Source organism: Eschscholzia californica, unplaced genomic scaffold (genome assembly GCF_041429995.1).
Source record: "Eschscholzia californica isolate CP2 unplaced genomic scaffold, dmEscCali1.0.p SCAF_2, whole genome shotgun sequence".
In the NCBI taxonomy this organism is placed as follows: domain Eukaryota; kingdom Viridiplantae; phylum Streptophyta; class Magnoliopsida; order Ranunculales; family Papaveraceae; genus Eschscholzia; species Eschscholzia californica.
In genome coordinates this window covers 47,159,337-47,181,686 of record NW_028238309.1, presented here as the reverse complement: position 1 = coordinate 47,181,686, position 22,350 = coordinate 47,159,337, and the positions used below count along the sequence as shown (strand labels likewise).

The following is a 22,350-nucleotide window of genomic DNA, read 5'->3' as shown; positions in this document are numbered from 1 at the left end:
TGGTCATACTGCTAAAGAATGTCGGTATAAACAAGATAAATATGATGAAAAAGATCCAAATGAAACTTTGTTACTTGCATGTTATCATGATACTGATGTAACTGATAATGTTTGGTATTTAGACTGTGGTGCTAGCAAGCATATGACAGGTAATCGAAATTTATTCTCAAAATTAATTGAGTCAGACAGTGGACAGGTGAAAATTGGAGATGCTAGACCTATAAAATAAAAGGTATTGGTGAAATTTCTTTTCAGACAAAATCTGGCAATATTGAAAAAATGTCAGAAGTTTATTATGTACCTGGCTTGAAAAATAATTTGCTTAGTATTGGTCATTTGTTAAGGAAAGGATATGATATTCATTTTCATAACAATACTTGTTTGTTATCAAGAAAAGATCAACTGGTTGCAAAAATTGGAGTAACACCAAATAATATGTTTCCTCTTGAACTCCAAATTGCTAACAAGTCTTGTTTTTCAGCTGTTCATAACAATGGAATTTGTAAGTTGTGGCATAATAGGTATGGACACCTGAACTATGGAAGTTTGAAATTGCTAAAAGTGAAGCACATGGTTGACGGGTTGCCTTCCATTTATGAAACAAAAGAAGTTTGTGAGGAATGTCAACTCGAAAAGCAACATAGAGAACCATTTCCGAAAAAAAAATACTTGGAGAGCAAAGAGGCCATTGGAATTGGTACATTCAGATTTATGTGGTCCATTTCCTGAGTCCAATTGAGGTAACAAATATTTTATCACTTTTGTCGATGATTTTTCAAGAAAAGTTTGGGTGTATTTGATGAAAGAAAAATCTGAATCGTTTCAAGCTTTTAAAGAATTTAAAGCGGAGGTAGAACAATTTTGTGGTTTACAACTTAAAATTTTAAGAACTGATAGGGGACGTGAGTATCTTCCTATTGAAACATATTGCAAAGAATTTGGTATAAGGCATGAGTTGACTGTACGATACACACCACAACAAAATGGTGTGAGTGAAAGGAAAAATCGTACAATCGTTGAAATGGTAAGATGTATGCTTAAGAAAAAACATTTGCAACAATATTTATGGGCTGAAGCAGTTTCTTGTGCAGTTTATTTGATTAACAGGTCTCCTACTAAAAGCTTGAGAAATTGCACACCTCATGAAGCATGGTATGGGGTTAAGCCGAATGTGGGTCATTTGAGAACTTTTGGTTGTGTTGCTTATGCACACATTCCAGATGCACTAAGAAAAAAATTGGATGATAAATCAGAAAAATGTATTTTTGTAAGCTATAGTGAGAGGAGCAAAGCCTATAAATTGTACAATCCAGAAACAAATTAAATAGTGATTAGTCGAGATGTTCGATTTGATGAAAGTGGTACTTCTGAATCAAAAACTGAGAGTCCTAATTGGTCTATAATTGAAGATGAGAATGGTAGTGAAATCCTTTCATCTTCTAATATTCAATCAAATGATGATTCGTCTCAAAGTAAACCACCAAGGAAGACAAGGAGCTTGAGGGAAATTTATGACTCAACTAACCCTATTGATCCAGATAATGCTATATTTTTTGTTTTCTTTATTGGTGAAGATCCAATTTCCTATGATGAAGCATCTAAAGAAGAAAAGTGGCAAATAGCCATGGACAAAGAAATAAAATCAATTGAAAAAAATGAAACATGGGAGCTTACTGATTTGCCTCCAAACAAGAATTTAATTGGTGCAAAACGGATCCATAAGACAAAGATGAATCTGGATGGCTCTATCCACAAGTACAAGGCTAGGCTTGTAGCAAAAGGTTATAAACAAAAAAAAGGAGATTGTACTAAGGTCAAGTATGGCATGACAAATTATCAATTGATAGATGTGTTCGCAAAACCTATAAGTGGAGAAGCTTTCAAGAGAAAGGTTGCAAGTATGGGTGTTAGGAAGAAAATTTGGTTTAGGGGAGGCATTGATGGATATTAAACCAAATTAAATTGGAATCAATTGCTTTTAGTTGAAGATAATGGTGGAAGATGAAACAAAAGGAGTTTTATGTTTTTATTATGCACTAAATTAAAATATTTAAGTCATAGTATTATTATTAGTAGTTACTTATGTTGTGGTATTTAGAAAGTCAAGAGTTTTTTGCATTTACTTAGAAGTAATTTAGTATTAACTTGGGCATCTATATATACCCAACTTTGTAGTTTGTTTCAAGCAAGAAGTAAGAAAGAAAGTTAATAGAGTAAAGAGTTTTAACCATCTCCTTCTTCTTCTTTTGTCTAAGTTTATTTCCAACAATAAACATGGAGAAATATGGTTTTTCTCACCTAAAACCTAAACCTATCATTGCTGCTTTGAGTATTAAAAGGAGAAGAGAGATAAAAATAGAGTGAGTTTTACCGATTGCAAGAAACACACCAACCTAAAGGGTTCGTCCTCAACTATATTCCTCTAGGTTGCCCAGAACACAAAAGGAGGTCATTTATCTCTAGAGCTTTAAATTTAAGAACCTCTATCTCATTGATAGAGAGAGAAAAAGAACGAGTTACCTGCCGTTTTGGGAAGAAAACTTGTCACTGTTGTATAAAAACAATGGAGGGAAAACCCTAAAAGATACGTACACAATATACTCGTCCTTGATATAGGATTATTTTACTTCATCAAATCATAGAATTTTTCTTTTTTGTTTCTCTCGGTAAAAATGACTTCAGTTTGAAGTGAAGAGCTAAAAATATAAACTTGAAAAGAAAATTACTTTTCGACTTAAGTGAAGTTGAACATTTTTGTACTAGCAAATCAGATTGTTTACTTGTTTTCTTAAACAAGTAAAAAAGTTTATATATTTTGTTTTGCCAAACGAGACGTAAATTACGTAAAATGAATCTTGATGTTAACTTTAATTGTGCCAAGATTTAATCCCAAAACATCACGGGTGTTAAGTTTGTGGTCATCCAACTCACAACCAATTGGCAATGAGTGGAGAGGACCTATACTTTATATTCTTGGTTGCTAGTTACCCATTCTCCCGTGTGGGACTATTCTCGCACGCCCCCTCACGTGTGGCGTTCTTTGAGCCTAACACGTGTGTTTTTTTTTCTTTTACGGGTGACGTGGAGCACGCGTGGCTTTTAAGCCTATCACGTGTGGGCCTAGCTCTGATACCATGTTAAGTTTGTGGTCATCCAACTCAAAACCAATTGGCAATGAGTGGAGAGGACCTATACTTTATATTCTTGGTTGCTAGTTACCCATTCTCCCGTGTGGGACTATTCTCACAACGGACTTCAGCGGAAATGTCGTACTACTGCACTAAAGGGGAGGTGCAGACACTTTAGTTATTACTACGTTTATAGTACCCTATTAGACGAAGCTTTAATTATTACTACGTTTATAGTACCCTATTAGACGAAGCTTTAATTAACTTCTTTCTTTGCTTTGTTGTTTAGAGGTGAGTTAGCTCGCAGAAGATATCGAGGTAGCGAGTAGAAGATATCATTAATGGACTTAGCATTCACCCATCTCTTTCGTCTTTAACTCTTCTATCTAGTTTATTATGCAATACTGTATAATCGTTAGGATGATCAACTATAGAATAAGTTTCTAATTATGATAACCATGACGCTTCATCAGTACGAGTGTTAAAGCTACAAAAAGTAGGGTTATTGAACTACCTTCCTTTAATCTTTGGAAATGATTCGGCATTCATAGAAACTAAAGCATCTCAATCAAAAATAAAATCATAAAGTCTAATTATTTAACTTCATCTGAATGATCGCCGCTTAAGTGCATCAGTAAGGCTTTATGGTAACCAAGATGACATCAAGAATGTGCAAGAAATTCTTACACAAATCAAATCTGGCCCCTCATATCTGATGCCACCCAAATATTTTTACAAGCAATAACCCTAACAAGTGTATTATAGTAAGGTAAATGCTACAAGTACTAAGAATTTTTTACTTACTCTTTGATATGTTGACTCATTTTCATTAAAAGATAAAGTTTTTTAAAATTTGACTACGATTTGAATCGTTCTTTTAGGCAGATGGGTCAACAAGTCAAATAGTAAGTAAGAAATTTGAAGTACTTGTAGCATAGTAAATTAAAATTACTTACTATACAATCCTAATTAGGGTTACTAAATGATATTGCCAACTGCCTACCGTTTCACAATAGAAAAAAAGGTTCAGCTCTTAACAAGAAAAACACATGGGACACTTAACCAATCATCAACATATATACTGCTGATAGAAATTTGATCCTCAAACGTTATTGTATTAGCCTTGGATCAAGAACTATAGATTAATCTCATGTTACCCTTAGCGATATGTTACATTCTTTTAAGACGGTGAAAAGATTACAATACTCCTTGTCTTATTTGCCACCTCATCAATGAAGTATGTCAGGGTTACACAGGGAAGTCCCCCAATCATTTTTGTTACCAGAGGGGTGAGGATAAAAATAATTCATTCACTTCTCACAAACAAAATTAAAACAACAAATTTACTGAAAAATGAAGCAAAACAATTGATTAAACTAAATACTCTCTAAGAGAGTCAACAGACACATGATCATCAGATCGACCAACATAAAAGGAAACAACTAAAACAATAGATATTACCCTAAATAGTACTCTAAAACACTCTCTAAGAGAGACAACAAACACATGATCAGATAGATCGGTACAAAAACAAAAACAAAAGCAAGAAATTTAAAGATCAAATATATCTGGAAAAAGAGGTTCCTCATTGTCTCGAAACAGATCCCATAATCCTTCCGAATTGACGACAACATTGGAAGGAGCAAGAGGTTCGTTGCCGCCTAATACCTCTTGCCAGAATTCTTCCGAACCAAAATCATCATCATCATTCGGAGGAGTTTCGGAAGATGGTGCAGTGGCTGCTTCATTCACAGGATCACCATTAACATCAGAAGGAATAGTTTCAGATGATACCATTGCTATTTGTTCATGATTTTGGTTGTCCAAGTCATTATCAGCCAGTTGGAGGAATTCTTCAAAACCATAACCCTCATTCAAGTTGGTTCCATCTGCCACCAATTCAACAAACTCTACACCATCATCAAGAGCAGGAATCTCTACAGATTCAACACCAAAATGGCCATTATCCGGAAAAATACCTTCAAAAAAATCTTCTGGTAATTGATCATTAGTAGTGTTATGATGAGAGTTCTGATCAACCAATTCCAACGTTTCTTCTACAATCATATTCTCACTGTTACCATCTTCTCCTACAGAAGTTAGTGGAGATGGTGATGCTCTTGGTGTTTCATGAATAGTACTCTCACGAACATCAGACGCTCGTGGTGGTGATGGAGTCCAACCTTCTTCAACGTTGTTCCAGATTATCTCGAAGGATCTTGGAATTTCATGAATAGTACTCTCACGAACATCAGACACTCGTGGTAGTGACGAAGTCCAACCTTCTTCCATGTTGGTTTCGGTGATCTCCAAGGATATTGGGTTTTCTTCGGTACTACCACGAACATCAGACGCTCGTGGTAGTGACGAAGTCCGACCTTCTTCCATGTTGGTATCGATGATCTCCAAGGATCTTGGATTTTCATCGATATCGCGAACATCAGACGTTCGTGGTGATGAGTCCGGACCTACTTCGACGTTATTATTGCTAACGTCTGAGGATGTTGGAGATGATAATGCCGAACTTGAATCAGTTTCGACTCCGATGATCTCTGAGGATGTTGGAACTGCATCAATAGTATCTGGAACATCAGGAGTTAGTGGTGACGATGTCGAACCTTCTTCAAAGTTGTTTGCGATGATGATCTCCTTACTAGGGGAAGGTTTCTTCTTCTTGTTCATTTTCGGCTTGTCTGTCTTCTTCCTCTTCAACCTCCTTTTGCATTTTAGACTTTTGGCAATCAAACCCTTAAGCTTTTCCCTCAGAGAAGATCCAGGTGGTAACAAATAAGCTAATTCTGGATATGCTTCTGCTAGGACTTCTGGCATGGATCTAAATTGACGATCAGTCTCTGGTGCATAATAGAACTGCAATATATAGTTGAACAAAACCCTAGTTTAGTAAGTACATATTAAAACCCTAATTTATGAACATAAAAACTTGAAATGAGAACCTGAAAGCAAATTAGTAATATAAACTAATAAGAGAAACAATATGATCTATGTATACGTACCCGGTCATATTTACCGGTACTTAGTCGTCTTCTTCTCTCGTATCTCCAGCCGGGTGGCAACCACCATGGTCTATCATCGTTTGTGTGTGATTCCGACCTCGATTTTAACTTCATGAAGTTTTGCAACAGTTCGTAGGATAAACTATTCTGGAACACCTCATGATCGTCATGATCATCAAATGATTCCTCTGGATTAGTGTTCACATTGGGAACAGATAAAGAAGTTGATGCAGAGTCAGCCATTGGTAGAATCTGACCAGAATTCGGGAACTGAGTCGTTAGATGGTTGTGTTGATCTAAAGGTGATGGTCTCACCTGAGGAACAGATGAAGAGGTTGATGCTTGATCAGACATGAAAATGGTGTTACTGCGTCTTTGGAACTCAGCATTTTGGTGGTGGTACACATAGTGGAGGTTCTGGTGGTGGTGGCGTGGTGGTGGCGGTTGTTGATCTGGTGCTACTAAAATCGACTTGCCCTTGTTTTGTAAAGGTGGCGGTTGTTGATCTGGTGCTACTAAAATAGACTTGCCCTTGTTTTGCAATGGAGACTCATAGTGGTACTGAAACTGGCGGTGGTGGTGGTGGTATTCTGGTGGCGGTAATGGTTGACGAGGTGCTACTAAAATAGATGTAGCACGATTTTTTAACTGAGACTCGTACTGGTACTGTAGCGGATGGTGGTGGTGTGCTGGTGGCTGTGGTAGTTGACTAGGAGCTATTACAATAGCCTCCCCACGGTTTTGTAATCGAGACCCGTAATGATACTGATATGGGAGGGGAAAATGGTGGTGTTGTGGTGGCGGTGCTGGTCGATGAGGTATAACCAAAACAGACTTGGCCTTATTTTGGAAATGAGAATCGTATTGGTATTGGAACTGAACGGGGTGGTGGTGGTGTTGTGGCGGTTGTTGTTGTCGGTAAAGTGCTACTGAAACAGCCCTACCACGATTTTGTAACTGAGACTCGTGGTTGTTTTGGTGGCGATGATATTGAATTTGAGGGTTCAATGGAGCGGCTCGAGTATGGTTTGAACCCATGGATATTTGCTTAGCAAGTGCCATGAGATCATCTTCCCCATTATGATAATGAGGAACACCCATGGATGTTTGCCTAGCAAGTGCCATGGATTCATTTCCTCCATTATTTTGAGGAGTACCCATGGTGGATATTTGCTTCGCAAGTGTCATGAGTTCATCTTCCCCATTATATTGAGGAAGTACTGGTTCTGGAACCCTAAAAGGGCCATTGTTTAACTGGTTTTGTGAAGATATGGGATTGACAATACTTAGTGGTGTTGGTGGATTTGTAGTAAGAGTACTATTACTATTAGATTGGTTTCCAACAGATACATTAGCCATATCTCGATGAAACTGAATCCACTGTTTTTCAGTGTTTGGATCACCACTACCACTACCACCACCTACTGTTGGTATATGACCAGATGACCAACCCATTGGATATAGAAAAATCCAAGAGAAGAAGACTCAAAAGACACAAAAGAGAAAACAGAAAACAGATAAAAACCCTAGATACCTAGCAAGGTGAGATGATGAAAAATGAGAAGAAAACCATCAAATTTATAGAAGAATTCTTAAACCTCACACAACCCTTTATCATGCATGATCTTAATTGCTCTAACCTTTTTTGTATATTTCAGATTTTGATAATCTTTGTAGCAAAAATTCAACAAAAAATCTATAATGTAAGAAAACGGATTTAGTAATAAATTGAATGTAGATTTTCCCGGTCATTTTTTCAAACATATTTCTAATTTTCGCCATTAATTGTTTATCTATATTTAACTTATTCTCCCTATGCAAATATCTTCATAACTAAAAATGGAAAAATTATCACAAAAAATTCATAATTCAAAATTCAAAATTTGGGGTAGAAATTGGTTTCACATTTGCATTTGCTTGCAAATCTTGGGTGGGATGGAAGTGTCCATATATTCCTAGGACATTATAACCTTACTATCTTTAAGAATTTGTGATCATTAGCAAGAACAAAGGCTTTGATTCAAAAAAAGAAAAGTATATTATATATATATATATATATATATTATGTATGCTAATGATATTAAAATTCACAAACATTAAATTTATAGTTTAATTATCTTGTGTTTGTAGACAATCAAAATAGAAGAACTTCTAATCTTTGGCAAAAGAAGACCAAAATTTTCGTGTAGGTCTAAGCTTTCATTGTAGTATAGGAGCGATAATCTTATGATTTTCCTAACATTTATATGTCGAATAAATATTACCCTATTGCTAATGTCTATATTTAACTTAGAAGTATTGAAACCAGAACAATGAGTTACGTGAATCAAAGTATAGAAAATAGTCAAAACATAAACGGTAAAGTCACTAACCCAACAAGAAACTATTTTCCTAACATGTTTACGTACGATACATGTTAACTTATTGGTAATATTATAATTAACTAAGAATATTGAAACCAGTACAATGAGTTACGTGAATCAAAGTATAGAAAATAGTCAAAACATAAATGATAACGTCACTAACCCAACGAGAAACTATTTTCCTAACATGTTTACGTACGATACATGTTAACTTATTAGTAATATTATAATTAACTAAGAGTATTAAAACCAGTACAATGAGTTACGTGAATCAAAGTATAGAAATAATTAAAACTTAAACGATAAAGTGAGTAACTCAACATGAAATTATTTACCTAACATGTATATGTACGATACATGTTCACTTAGTGGTAATTTTTATGTTTCATGTAAATATTGAAACCCATACAATGAGTTACGTGAACCAAAATATAGAAAATAATTAAAACATAACCAGTATAGTGACTTACACAACGAGGAATTATTTTTCTAATATGCATACGTACACTAAATTTTAACTTGTTGGAATTTTCATGTTTAACTAAGAAATATTAAAATCACGACAATGAATCAAGTGAATAAAAGTATGGAAGATAGTTACAACATAAACGATAAACTAACTAATCAACAAGAAAAGATTGTCCCAAGGTCCAAGCAGAAGCCCATCGATATGCTAATAACTACCACAAACTATCATAAAGGTCATTTTATCCCTCCATTTTGGTCCCTGCCCCAGCCCTCCGCCGATGTGGCAACATATCACTTGAGTGTGGAACAAATGGAGAGAGAATTGTGAGAAAATATAATCCAGTGATATGTTGCCACATTGGCGGAGGGCTGGAAGAGGGACCAAAATGGAGGGATGAATAGAATCTCTCTTATTTATATTTTAACAACATATAATCAACAAGTAATATATTCTACCTCATCGAATTTTGATCTTGTGACTTCCAGATTTTTGGGGTGGATGCACAACCATTTAATAAGCCTATTCGTTAAAAACTTTTGGTTTAAAACTGATAGAAAGAAACCCCATATGCCATAGGCAGTTAGGCACCTACCACCTTATCGTATGCATAATCTTTTTCTACGTAATACTTTTGGCCTGTAAAAGCATTTTACTTGTATAAAACACTACTGGTTATACTCTATTAAAGAACATCACCTCAGACCATACGTGAAACGATTTAACAGTATAACTAATGACTTTGAAATGCAGATTCCTTTCTAAAGTGTTGGGAAAAACGGGAATTAGGTTATTTTTTCCTAACACAAAGGAGGACGGCTAACACTAATCAAAAGCACTCTATCATCTGTCTCACTTTACTACCTCTCACTTTTCCTCATGCCAGTCTTCGTTAGGAAGAAGATCGAGAAGATTATGAGAGACTTCTTATGGGGATCGTTAAACGAGAAGAAAAAGTTACACTGGGTAGCATGGACAAAAATCTGTAAAACTAAGAAGATTAGTGACTTGAACATAAAGAATTTAGAACTGGTGAACAGACCCCTAGTTGGGAAGTGGGTGTGGAGATGCAGGGAGGAAACTAATACCTTATGGAAAAGAGTAATCTCATAAAAGTACGATTGCATTAACAAAATTAAGATGGTTTCCTCGTAATCAAATTCATAGTAAAAGTAAGGCACTTGGAGAAAAATATCTTCTTTCAATCGTGTTATTCAAGAGCATACCACATTAACCATCAAAGAAGGCAACCACTCTGACTTTTGGCATCATAATTGGACTAAATCACGATGTACGTACTTTCTTCTCCAAATTTCATTGATTTGGAAAGCTTCCAAGAAAAAATAAAGTCTTTGTGTAAGAATGTATGGGAGGTGAATTCAGAGAAGATAGATGGAAGCTCCACCTTTCTAAGCCCAAAAGAAACTCTTAAATGCAAGAGCTAATGAACTTTCTTACTGCAACGACAACGGCTACAAGCAATCTTGCAGCTCCTCATGATTCAAGAATTTCGTCTCCAACCAATAAATGTTTCTCTGTGAATTTTATGTATAAAATTTTGGAGTCAAATGCTAATGACGATCTCTTTCCGACATATTTATGTAACAAGACAATGCCATCTAAAATATCCTTCCTCCTTTGGTCGATCCTGCACAAATCTCTGCCCACTAATAATAGACTAGCTTAACAGGGCCCCTTCAAAGGAAAAGAGATGAAGAATCCAATAAATGCTCTATGAGGAAAAGAGATGAAGAATCCTCAAACCACTTACTTTTGAATTGCTCTTTTACTTCTCAAGTTTGGAAAGGACTACTCCCACAAGAATGAAATGACTTAACTCATTTGGATATCATCCAACTAATCAAAGGATGGAAAACAAAAATCTTAATGGGTATTCCATCGAAGTAGATGGAAAACAAAAATCTTAGAAATTAATGAAAAAGAAACGTGCTTTTTGTAGATAATAATAAGGCTTTAGTTATCTACAATTTGGATCATTAAGAGTGAAAGAAACACTAGACTGCTTGAAGCAGGAACGGATAAAAAACAATAGAAAACATAGTTGTTAAGATCAAGGAGTTGTGTTCCATTGGGCAATCAGCAACCATCGATCAAGAACACAAAATTTATGGTGTGTTTGGATGGCGGAATCATGAATCCGCGGATTCATGAGTCCTTGGAATTCATGATTCCACGGATTCATGAATCCAAGTAATAATTTTTGGCTTGTTTGGCAACCAAGAATCCTATGATTTATTATTATTTGAGTATTTTTAAACGTCTTTAGAAAAAATATGATTTTTGAAAAAAATAATGATTTTGGAAAAAAATAATGAATTTGTAGAAGGAAATATTTTTTTGTTGATTTTAAGTTTGAAATTTAGGTTCATTAATCCAAAATCCTAGCAAATCCTAAGGGGTAGGGTGGGATTTTGGTCCAATACAAATTTTGGAATTAGGAATCCTTAGGATTCAAGAGTCCTAAGATTCTTGATAGCCAAACAGACCAAGGATTCATGATTCCTACCAAATTCCACTTTTAATAGAAATCCTACTTAGGAATCCTGCAACCAAACACACCATTAGTGACTTTATCTGTAATTATGGGAAGCATTATCCAGATTTTAAGCCTTTCATTCTTTCAATGTAATAAGCATGTTATCTTGTTGAGAATTTTTGGCAGCATTCTCGACTACCATTACTTTGTTTTATAACGAACTATTTTACTTATTCTTTTAGAAAAAAAAACGAGAAATAACTCTAAAAGCCAAGTATAATACTAAAATGGGAAAAATGTAGACATGTCAAAAAAAAAGATCAGACTCGAGAATACCTCGTCCTTTCAATTAGTTAAGAACGGTGATTAAGATATGTTAGGGTTGAAACTCATGCGGTAATTGGTTGTGTTCTATGTACTTGATTTGAGTTGGTGTTATTGAAAATTACTTTGTGTTGCTTACTATATATATGTAACGATTTTACAAGGTGAAAAAAATAAGTTGTTACAAAATCCTTGACATGATGACTTATTTTCACTAAAAGACAAAAGTTTTTCAGAGTTTGACTTTGATCTGGACCGTTCTTTTACCCGTGTGACTCATCGTGTCAAGAATCTTGTCAAAGATTCTTTGTACACTTAGCATTTCCCTTAAATATATACAGAATCTGGTGAGCTCTATTATTCCGGAAAACATTAGTTGAGCTCTATTATTCCGGAACATTAGTTATCTAATGAGCTCTATTATTCCCGAAAACGGTAGTCAACCTTAAATATGTTTTTGTACATGAAAATATATTCTATAGAAAACGTTAGTCATCCTTAAATATATTCTGCCGTAGTCCCTCTTTGTTTCTTCGGTCTATTATTCAAGGTAGCCTCCCGACTCAACAACTTACAAAGACGAGTATCCACTCAACCAAACCGGTGCAGCCTAGCTATGTTGTAATGACATTGAGACCATTAATCGTATTTTCTGGTTAAGCCTACCTCTATGTTGTAGAATTGGAAAAAACCTAAGACATGAAGCTATTCTTGAAGCTATGTTTACCTACAGCTATACATAACTTGGAGTGTTTGGTTGGAGAAGAACCAACCTTTTATACAATAATGATATAGAAATCCATCACTCGTCCTAGCGAGTGGCAGTTATATGCTGAAGTCTCTCATCTTAGTTGGGCAATCAATCAGCCCTGGATTAAAATTTTAAGGTTCTTAGAATTCATTCCCAATTGGAAAGCCTTATCAAATCGGTAAAACGTTTTCTAATCCGTACCATTAGGGGTGCGTAACTTAGTGCATTTGTAGCACATTATCAATGCAACTAATACCGTATCCAAAAAAGTGAGCTTACGTAAAAGTTACACATGCATACCTTACTAAATATTGTCATTAAGTCACGTCGTGCATGCCCTACTCGAATTTGTCAGTACGAAGGCAACTTTCCAGCCTCTCAGCATCATACTTTACCATAGCTTTTTCTTCTTCAGTTTTGCTTTGATTATTTTGTATAATGGAACTACTAGTCCATAGTACGTAGTATCACCAAGTTCCTCGCTGCATTGCTCGAAACTTGGGTACGAAAACAAACAACCTTACCATACGTTATCTTGTGTCCTGGATTTGTAATGAATGGATGTTAGTTCCCACTTTGTGACATTTCCTCCTGGAAAATACTTGAACACCTTAAAATTTTCTTTGAAGAACTAAAGTACAAAGAAATTCTTCGAACTATGGCCCCTTCTCATGGATGACACAAATAAAAAATGTTCCACTCATGGATAGCATAGTAAAAATATCAGACGTTTCATTTAAAATATGCACTGTTTCGCCTGTCGTGACACTTATTTTCTCACTTTGATGGAACAGATCTAAACCATCACATCTACAAAGTGGAGTAACACAAATTGTGAAGATAGTACAATATAATGAGAGTAAGAGATATATGATGCTTTACCCTCTAACTGGATTCGATTACAAGCAATGGATGGAGAGAAAGAGACAGAGGAAACCTATAATATAAGGATGGAAGTTCCCGGTTGACAAACGGAATGGGAATCATATCTAGTAAATAAGACGAAATGAGATTTAAATGATTTTCCGCCCTCATAACAATTAGTACATAGTTATATCTGAATTCTAATTATGTATTTGTTAGTAATTTAATGCATCCCATTTCGAAGACACTTTTGGAGTGTAAAGAAGGCAAGTTAACTTATCAGGTCAATGAAACTAACGGAAAAAATATGTCTATTAAATAAGAACGCTAATGTGATTTTAAAAATATAAACTAGTTCAAATCACATCAAAGAAGATAATCTATCTACTCACGGCCAGTAGAAACAGTAAATATCTTCAGTACATGCATTTATTTTCAAATTAGTAACTTAATACATCTCGTTTTCCAGAACACAAGCTATATGCTCAAAATGAAGACTCAACCAAATTTTCACAAGATATCTTTTATATATTTATGTCCCATCTTATATATTGAGAACCACCTGAAGTAGACTTGCCAAACATCATCTAATATATTTATGTCTGACATATTAGACATTCAGCCAGGTCAGGCAACGTATCCTTGGCGGCCACCACATATGATTGTTTTGAACTTCGTTAACAGGTCCCCATAATTCAGTATAAACGTCGGGGCATTTTGTGACGGTCCAGTTTTGACTGAACTATAATGTTTTGTCCGAAATATAACTATTTTTATGAGAAATCTGATCACCATCCACAAATATTTCTGTCTAATTTCTCTTATAAATATGATCTTATAACAACCTGTATAGATTCTTAATGGACTGTAATCAAGGGTGTAAGTATGATTAAAATTATGGGCATGAATAACCTAAATATGGAAAAAAATATGAGGGATGGTATTATTTAGAATATTAAAATTGTAAAAAAAAACATTGCAAATATAATCTATAAGATTTTGATTCCCAAATTAACCATTAGCTAAAAGCCTATAAAAGAAGAAAATGCCAATTTTAAAATATGTGAAGAGATAAGAAGAAAAACAAGAATATATGGGAAGCTAATTGGTTGGAATTGGAGATCTTTTTTTTTTTGGAAAGCAATTGGAGATTTAATATTGAGTCAGTATGGAAATTATTTGAAAATGATTATAATCTTCATTATTATTGGAATTCTCCAATTAATAGAATAATTTGATGGTTAAATATAGTAATTAATCATCAAATTTGTTATTCAATTGGTATTAAAAAGTGATATAATATTGTATTAATGGCTTGATAAGCAAATCAAATATTTATTTTTTGGTTAAAAATTACTCCTACCAAGTCCATTTGAGTCATTGATAATATGATGATGACCAATACTAAGCCAATAAGAGAAACAAAATCAACCATAAATTCCTAATACAAGACCAATCTTCCCCTAATCTCCATCTTTCTCTCTCTAGATCTCTATCTAAAATCTAAGGTAAAGTCCAAAACTTTCGTTTGTCCATCTCAAACTTCTGTTGAACTTCGGTCTATCAGTCTATTTTCAAGTATACCATCACGGTTGTGCCTAAAACAAAAATAGTATGTCTTGTTTAGGAGTAGGAGAGTTGTGCGTGCAAAAGATTTTGACAAAATCTTTGATTTGTTGACTTACTTTCAGTGGAAGACAAAATTTTTTGAAATTAGACTACGATCTAAAGTGTTCTTTTACCTAAGTGACTCAGTTTGATTTATCACAAAACAAGACCGATCTTGTCCGTCGGATTTCCTCCCGCTATCATGGTTGTACCTAGAAACCTTAGGTTGATTTATCACAAAACAAGACCAATCTTGCTCAAACCCCTTTCTCTCACTCTCTCTCCACCTCAAGATTCCTAGTCCCCCCTCTGTCTCTTTAATGTTTAAAGTTCAAAACCATTGGTTACCCAGAGGCTAGATCATGGACCAGAAAGATAAGAATAAACAGAAAAACCCAAATCAACAATACCAAAAATCACTAGAATCTAATTCTTTCAAACCAAGTTCTAAAGTAGAAGGAATACATTTTGGAACCCAACTAATCATAAAATCATTCACAGTCCAGCAAGCTTCACCTCCACAACTCTCACAACTTCTTTCTCTTTCATCTTCTGATCATCAAAATCATCTCTTCCAATCAACAATAGCTTTCATACCAACAAACTTCACAATTCTTGCACATAATGCAATCCATACTATTACACTTGGTATTGGCACAAAGAAAACTAAAGTTCTTATTTTTGTATTTGAATCAGAGAGTATAAAAACTTCTGTTATTTGTTCATGGCCAATTGAGATTCCATTAGGAGAAGTTAATCGAAAACTTATTCGGAGTTTGAGTGGTTATGAAATGGCTCTATTCAAGTTTAGAAAAGGGTGTATTACTTTTTATGTTTATGCAGTTAGGAGGGAAAATGTGTTTGAATTTACTTGTGTTAATGATCTCAGATTGATTTTAAAGTCTGTTATTGCTCTAAGAGATTTCTTGGATCATACTGCAATTCTCGCCTTGCCAAAGCAACGGGCCGTCAATTATTCATCCGGGCAAACCGAAGTTGCTACATAATTTAGCAATTCAGTTCACTAGTTAGACAAGTTCAAATCTGGATGACAAAACCAACCAGATCTTGGTGAAACTTTCTTTAGTATTGATTTGTCTAACTAGTAGGTTAATATGATAGGTGTTAATCATGCTAAAAGGGCATCCCAAGTTTTACTCCCAAGCAAGTAAGATTCAGACGGTTGGTGCCAATAGAGGGGGCTAGTATACCTTGGGGACCCAATTAGAAAGGGAGCATTCAGCATTATTTGTTGTGCTTTAGGTCATTTGTTGTGTCTCTTTGATTTTTGGTTGGTCAGTTTCTGTTTTATTATATCTTAGTACGAAACGTTGTGATAGTAATGAAGAAAAATCGTAGTTATTTATTCTCACTCAATCCCAGACTTATGAATTAGTTAGAGTAAGTGCAGAATCAACATCGGGTTATCTCGCATTCCTAAAGTATAGTTAAAAGAAACTTTAGACTCTTGTATTTAAGTGTTCATGGGATGAAGCCTTTAGGAATTGGGAATGTATGAGGGCCACGTTCCATCTCCTCCCAATTTGATTTTCTTTTCTTTTTTGTTGAAGACCTCCCAATTTGATTGATTTTTCTTTTTCACATTTTCACTACCATATACCAATATCAAGTTAAAAAAATGAAGCCATCTTCCCCTACAAAATGTCATTAACAAACATAATTGCAAGCCCAAAAAACAAATGTCTCCGAAAAAAAGAATCACGAGAAACAAATTGCATTTTTAGTGCAGAATAATTTTGTCTAATGGACCAAAATTCCTTGCATTTTTCAAAAAAAAAAAAAAGAACCATTGCAATATCAATACGGCCACTAAGCCCAAAATAACATAGTCTAATGACGCACCGTTAGTGTTTTTTATATCTTAATATAAAGTTGGGGTGGCAGAAAGAAAATAGTCTGACACATATAAAGTTGTACAGAAATTGTCAAAACTGATCAAACCAAGTTGCTTGAAATTGATCTAGTCACTTATTTAAGTGAACCAGACCATCAATGGTTTCACTTGGTTTTTCAATATGGAAAAAGTTTTAACTAAACCAAACCATTAATGGATTCGCTTGGTTTTTTAATATGGAAAAAAGTTAACCGAAGGTGACAGCGTCCCACTCGGCTGTTGCTAATTCCTAACCCTAATGGGTGCAACTTCCTAATGCACCTAAATTCCTTTAGTATATTTTATTTCTTTTGTATCTTTGTTTTGTTTCTCTTATTTCGTTACTGTTTCCATTACTTGTAAATATCTTGTAATACCTTATAATTATAAATAGGGGAAAGGAGGATTCTTAGAACTCACTCCATTAAAACATATTCTATTAGCAACATTTATCTGAAAATCCTTAATTGACGATGATTTTTACTGAAATGAAATGAATAACATTTCCTAAGTTTGTTTGATTATAACATATAAAGATTCACGCATATGAGGGGTGAAAATTAAGGAGAATACTTGGGGGGTTGCAGTGAGAGGAGGGAGTGTCTGTGAAAGAGAGAGAGATGAAAGGGAGTCAGATGGGGTGGGGTAGGTGGGGATGATGGGGTTCGTGGCCACTGGTCAGTCGACCAGGAGACCAGGCACAAGAATCTTGTGGTCACCTGGGCACAAGATGTGCAATATACATCTCGTGGTCTGACGACACGCGATCTTTGTAGCCAGTCTCGTGGTCGACTGGCCAATATCTCCGACCACCACCATCATATGTCTCTTTCTCTCTCTTTCCTCTTTCTCTCGCTCAGTCTCTTTTTCTCTCTCTCAAACTAATGTTCTCTTTCTCAGTTTCAATGTTTCGGCAAAGGGAATGGTTCTGTTTGCCAAAACTCTCTTCGTCTTAGACAAAGGAAAAGGGTTTCGGGCGAAACCCTCCCTAAAACCCTTGAAGAAGAAACCTTCCTCGAGGGTTTTGTGGCCAGTCGATCACGAGACTAACCACAAGGATCACGTGGTCGACCGACCACGAGATCCTTTCCTTCGTCTAAGACGAAAGGCGTTCTGACGAAAGGGAACCTTTACCTTCGCCGGTATAATGAATAAAGAGAGAACTATAGTTTGAGACCGAAAAAGCGAGCGAGAGAGAGAGAGAGAGAAAATATACATATATATATATATATATATAGGTAGAGACAGAGGGATAGAGAGAGGGGCAAAGAGAGAGAGAGAGAGAAGGACATATGATCGTGGTGGTGACCGCAGTTGGTGGTCGAAAGAGGAGAGACAAATATTTAAAAAAAAAAAAAAAAAAGAGGTCGTAGAAGAAATGTTCCAAATGCTTGAAGAGAGATTCTCTTCTCATAAAAGAAATGTTCCAAATGCTTTGCTTTCGTTAGGCTATTTGTATCAGGATCTTGTTCGGCCGGGTGCTTCCCTCTAAGACGAATCCCCCCCCCCCCCTACTGATGCACTTTCACAACAACACAACTTCGCCAATTCGTATAGCCTTGTTCATCTTTTGCCGCAAAAAAGATGCTCAGTCGATGAGCTATATTACATACGCATTCAAGAATGGCTGCTTCTAGGCAAACGTCTTGACTGTCTTTCCACCTCCTACTTTCGTATCATTGAGCGGTCATCTAGAGGCCTTAGTTGTTGTTTCTCCTTCGACAATGAAGTATACCTCATCCCCCACATTGTCGGTCCTTTAACCATGGTTACTTTTGTTTTTTTTTTTGTTATATCTTAGACTCAGAGAGCTCACGTGACCCCTCAGCTTTGCTGGTAGGAAAAGTATATGTGCGGTAGTATCATCTCCACCCCGGATTCCCACCCCTAACGGGCCTACCCCCCATTGTCCTCACTGTCTTCAATTTTCTCAATGTTGCCATTCTCTTTTGTATCCCTTTTTTTTTTTATTTTGGTTGGTATACTCGAGACAAATGCCTTCTTAACCACTCAAAGAATACTACGATAAGATGACTTAAATTTGACTATTTCAGAGAAAGAGTGAAGAAGAGAAAGCACACACAATTTTATAAAATTAGGGTTTTCATTTTCAGTTAAGAGTGTGGAATAGATAATCTGAAGTTGCAGAGTAAGAAGAAGAAGAAGAAGATGCCGAGGACTTCCTTTTCAGGTTCTGTAGGGTCACCAAAGATCGATTTTGCAATTGATATGGGAAATCCCTTTCTTAATTACACCGTTGATGGCTTCTTAAAGATCGGAACCGTAAAAACCCTAGCTCTCACTCCCACTCTGTACAAATTAGCTAGTACTAGTTTTTTATTTGAGAGCTTTTTTCTTAAGTTTTCTTTGATCTTTGAAAGACATTATAATGGATCTTTCATTTCTTCTTGTTTTTTTTTTTAATTTGCAGGTTGCTGTAACGAAAGTTCTTGCTGAGGAATCTTACGACTGCTTGAAAAGAGGTTCTTTATCTTCCTTCTTATTATGAAATTTTGTGAACAGTTTTAGTTCCTGATTATGGTGTTTGAAGTGCATTTCAAAATATTCACTTGAAGGTTCATATTCTCTAGCCCTAGTCATATACTCATATGAATGTGACTGAAATGGTAAGATCATGTTAGAGCCTATTGGGTCTATCTCTCCTTGAAAATCGGCTTACGAAGAAATGATTGTTCAAAGCTAATCTCGTTTGCAAATTCCTATGCCCATGCGATGTGAGATAATGCTAACTAACATCTCCCCTCAAGGCAGGGCTAGAGTCACTCGACACTAGCCCTGATACCTTGTATTGGGTCTCTCTCCTCGAAAACCGACTTTCAAGGAAAGGATTGCCCACAACTAATCTACTTTGCAAATTCTAATTCCATGCGAAGTGGGATAATGCTAATCAATCATGGTTGTCTGGTGACCGAGAAATGAATGGACACGAAGGGAGTTAGATAAGCTAATGAAAATATCATCTGGAAAAGTTATTAGTATGATTTATTGGTTATGTCTTGTGATGATAAGAAACACATAATCAAATGGGTTTATAAAACAAGTTATTTTATGGTTGTTTAGACTTTGGGTGTCAGTCTAACATTTTAGCGTTTATAATCTAGTCTTGTATTATACATAATGTGGTGACCATAAACCATTTTTTTTCTGAGCAGGGAGTATTTCAAAACACAACCTTGAGAAATCGGTAAGATCTCCTTTAATCCTTAATCAAGTTACAATTTTACTATTTATATAAGTAAATTCTAGTTTTAACTGTATTATTTTGTCTTGAAACTTTGACTTCGAGTATTATTCATGTTCAAGCTATCTAATTTATCAATCAGTACATAGTGAAAGTACTAACTAGGTGTATATTTAGGTTAGGCTAAGATGTCATCTTCTTAATATGGACTTTTTACGAGGTTTCTTCCTTTTGAGATGAGTACCAATTGTTTGGTTTACTACTGATGGACCTTAGGTATCTTTTTGTTAGGATCTATAAAGTATATCAAATGTCTAAATGTTCTAAAAAGTTGTTGTGGTGCCAAAAATGTCCAAGACTTGTGAGATATGGACTGCATAGTTTAGATTCTAGAAACCATACTGTCTCAGTGCGAGCAATATTGGCTTTGCAGGCATTGAGAAAAGTGGATATTAACCTGAGATACTGAATCACATATGTATACCCCTTGTATTGATCCTTCTATCCAGCTAGTGTTCCTTGTCATTTGAGGCAGGGTGATTGTAGCGTGGTGGTAGGTAGCTACTGGGGAAAGTGGGTTTGCTCCAAGTTGTGTACTGGTATCTACAATCCCATTCCGCAGTTCTTAAACTTGTGTTTTTACAAGTGCTTATGGCTTAAAAGAACCACAAAAATATAATGGAGGAGATTGAATTGTCTAACCATACTGATGGAAACCCATTCTTATTGCAGTTTAAGAAGATGTGCAAGGAAGGTGCTTACTGGGGTAAGTCCCAAATGAAACAGCACTTGGTATCTGCAAATTGGGTTCTTTTGTGGGACACCACAAATTGCAGGAAATCTTCCATTACTCTGTGAATAGGGAGCATTCCTAACTGCTTATATGATATTTGCAGGGGCTGTAGCTGGAGTTTACGTCGGAATGGAATATGGCATGGAAAGGATCCGTGGTACCAGAGATTGGGTAAGTCTTGAATTGGATATCTCGTTTCCTGCACGAGTGATGGAAGTTGATTAACTAGATTAGTGGTTATAGACATAACATCGATGGCGAAACTTTATTTGGAGTTGGGTCGAATATTAGATCTATGGATCTGATGTTCATTCCTTTTGTCAATGCTATGTTGCAGAAGAATGCAATGCTAGGTGGTGCTGTGACTGGGGCTCTAGTATCTGCAGTAAGTAACAGCGATAGAGACAAGATCATAATGGATGCCATTACAGGAGGTGCTGTTGCCACTGCAGCACAGTTCATCAACTATCTGACCTGAAGAAACAGGACTCGTAAAACTTCAGATCTTATTGCAGGTTGTAATAAAGAACAATTTTAGTATTTTTCCTTCCACTTTTTCTTGTTTCTAGTTTTGTTACTCGAGTAAATAACTGCTAGAACTATTTGTAGTCGAGCATTTCTTGAATAAATACCTACCATCATGTTATCTACTTCTCTCCTATGAATGAAATGATTGTAAGGTGAAACACAATATGTTCTTGAAGTCGTGGGATAACGCTGTGTTTACTAATTAGTAGCAGAGAAGGGGAAGCTTCAAGTCTATCTAGTGAGGGTTATTGGTTGCCTTAAAACAGGTATCTATACCACCACCATCCATGGTTTTGGTTGCGAAATCATGTCAGGAATATAGTTGGTACGTTCAGTAGATCGATCAATGAAAGAGAACTTTAAAAGCAAACCTATCGTCAGTATTAATTTAAGAAAGCTCTCTAACATTCTTATTTCTCATGAAATCCTTCGAGTGCTCTAACTGTAGTTGCATCAGCTGGAAGTTCAGCTGTGCACCCTGGGCAGCAGCAGTATCAGGCGATGGTAGTGGTGGTCCCCCTTGGACTGATCTAGTGGTGGTAGTGATGGTGCCCCTCGGACTGATCCTAGTGGTGGTAGTGATGATGCCCCCTTGGACGGATCTAGTGATGGTACTCCTTGGACCCATTTGCCAATGGTGTGTTGGCACAACTTTGAACGAGCCAGGCAGCGCAGACGTGCCGGACAACCTTTGTATGATAGAGCCAGGCAGGGCAGACGTGCCGGCACAGAAGGTTTTGCTTAGGTGACCGAAGACCTTTGCAGAAAGTTACTCTATTAAGTTTGACCTATTGACTTGATTGGATTAGAAGCAGCATTAATCTGAGATGACCTCAAGTAATTATTTTTTATTTTGGTCCCTCCTCTTATGCCCTCTCCGCCGTCCGTCTTCATCTGCTTCACTCCACCATCACCACC

At 35.9% G+C, this 22,350-nt stretch overlaps 2 protein-coding genes across 2 annotated transcripts; both read left to right on the top strand.

Moving 5' to 3' along the window:
- Nucleotides 1-15,286: 15,286 nt before the first annotated feature.
- LOC147558474 (uncharacterized) lies at nt 15,287-16,392 on the top strand. Its single transcript, XM_086657509.1, has one exon. It carries the CDS (start codon nt 15,378-15,380, stop codon nt 16,020-16,022), a length of 645 nt encoding a protein of 214 aa, XP_086513635.1. The 5' UTR covers nt 15,287-15,377; the 3' UTR covers nt 16,023-16,392.
- A 2,343-nt stretch (nt 16,393-18,735) lies between these two features.
- OEP16-1 (outer plastid envelope protein 16-1) lies at nt 18,736-21,590 on the top strand. The gene is made up of 6 exons (XM_086660144.1): nt 18,736-19,192; nt 19,341-19,392; nt 20,083-20,114; nt 20,844-20,877; nt 21,008-21,075; nt 21,242-21,590. The coding sequence occupies exons 1-6, from the start codon at nt 19,079-19,081 to the stop codon at nt 21,380-21,382; spliced, it is 441 nt and encodes a 146-aa protein (XP_086516270.1). The 5' UTR covers nt 18,736-19,078; the 3' UTR covers nt 21,383-21,590.
- The last annotated feature ends 760 nt before the right edge of the window (nt 21,591-22,350 follow it).

Excerpts from the sequence above, each read along its gene's own strand:
- LOC147558474 (XM_086657509.1), top strand. The coding sequence starts at position 15,378 with ATGGACCAGAAAGATAAGAATAAACAGAAAAACCCAAATCAACAATAC.
- OEP16-1 (XM_086660144.1), top strand. The coding sequence starts at position 19,079 with ATGCCGAGGACTTCCTTTTCAGGTTCTGTAGGGTCACCAAAGATCGAT. Across the intron at positions 19,193-19,340 it reads GCTTCTTAAAGATCGGAACC|GTTGCTGTAACGAAAGTTCT; the intron begins GTAAAAACCCTA and ends TTTAATTTGCAG. Across the intron at positions 20,115-20,843 it reads AACACAACCTTGAGAAATCG|TTTAAGAAGATGTGCAAGGA; the intron begins GTAAGATCTCCT and ends TTCTTATTGCAG.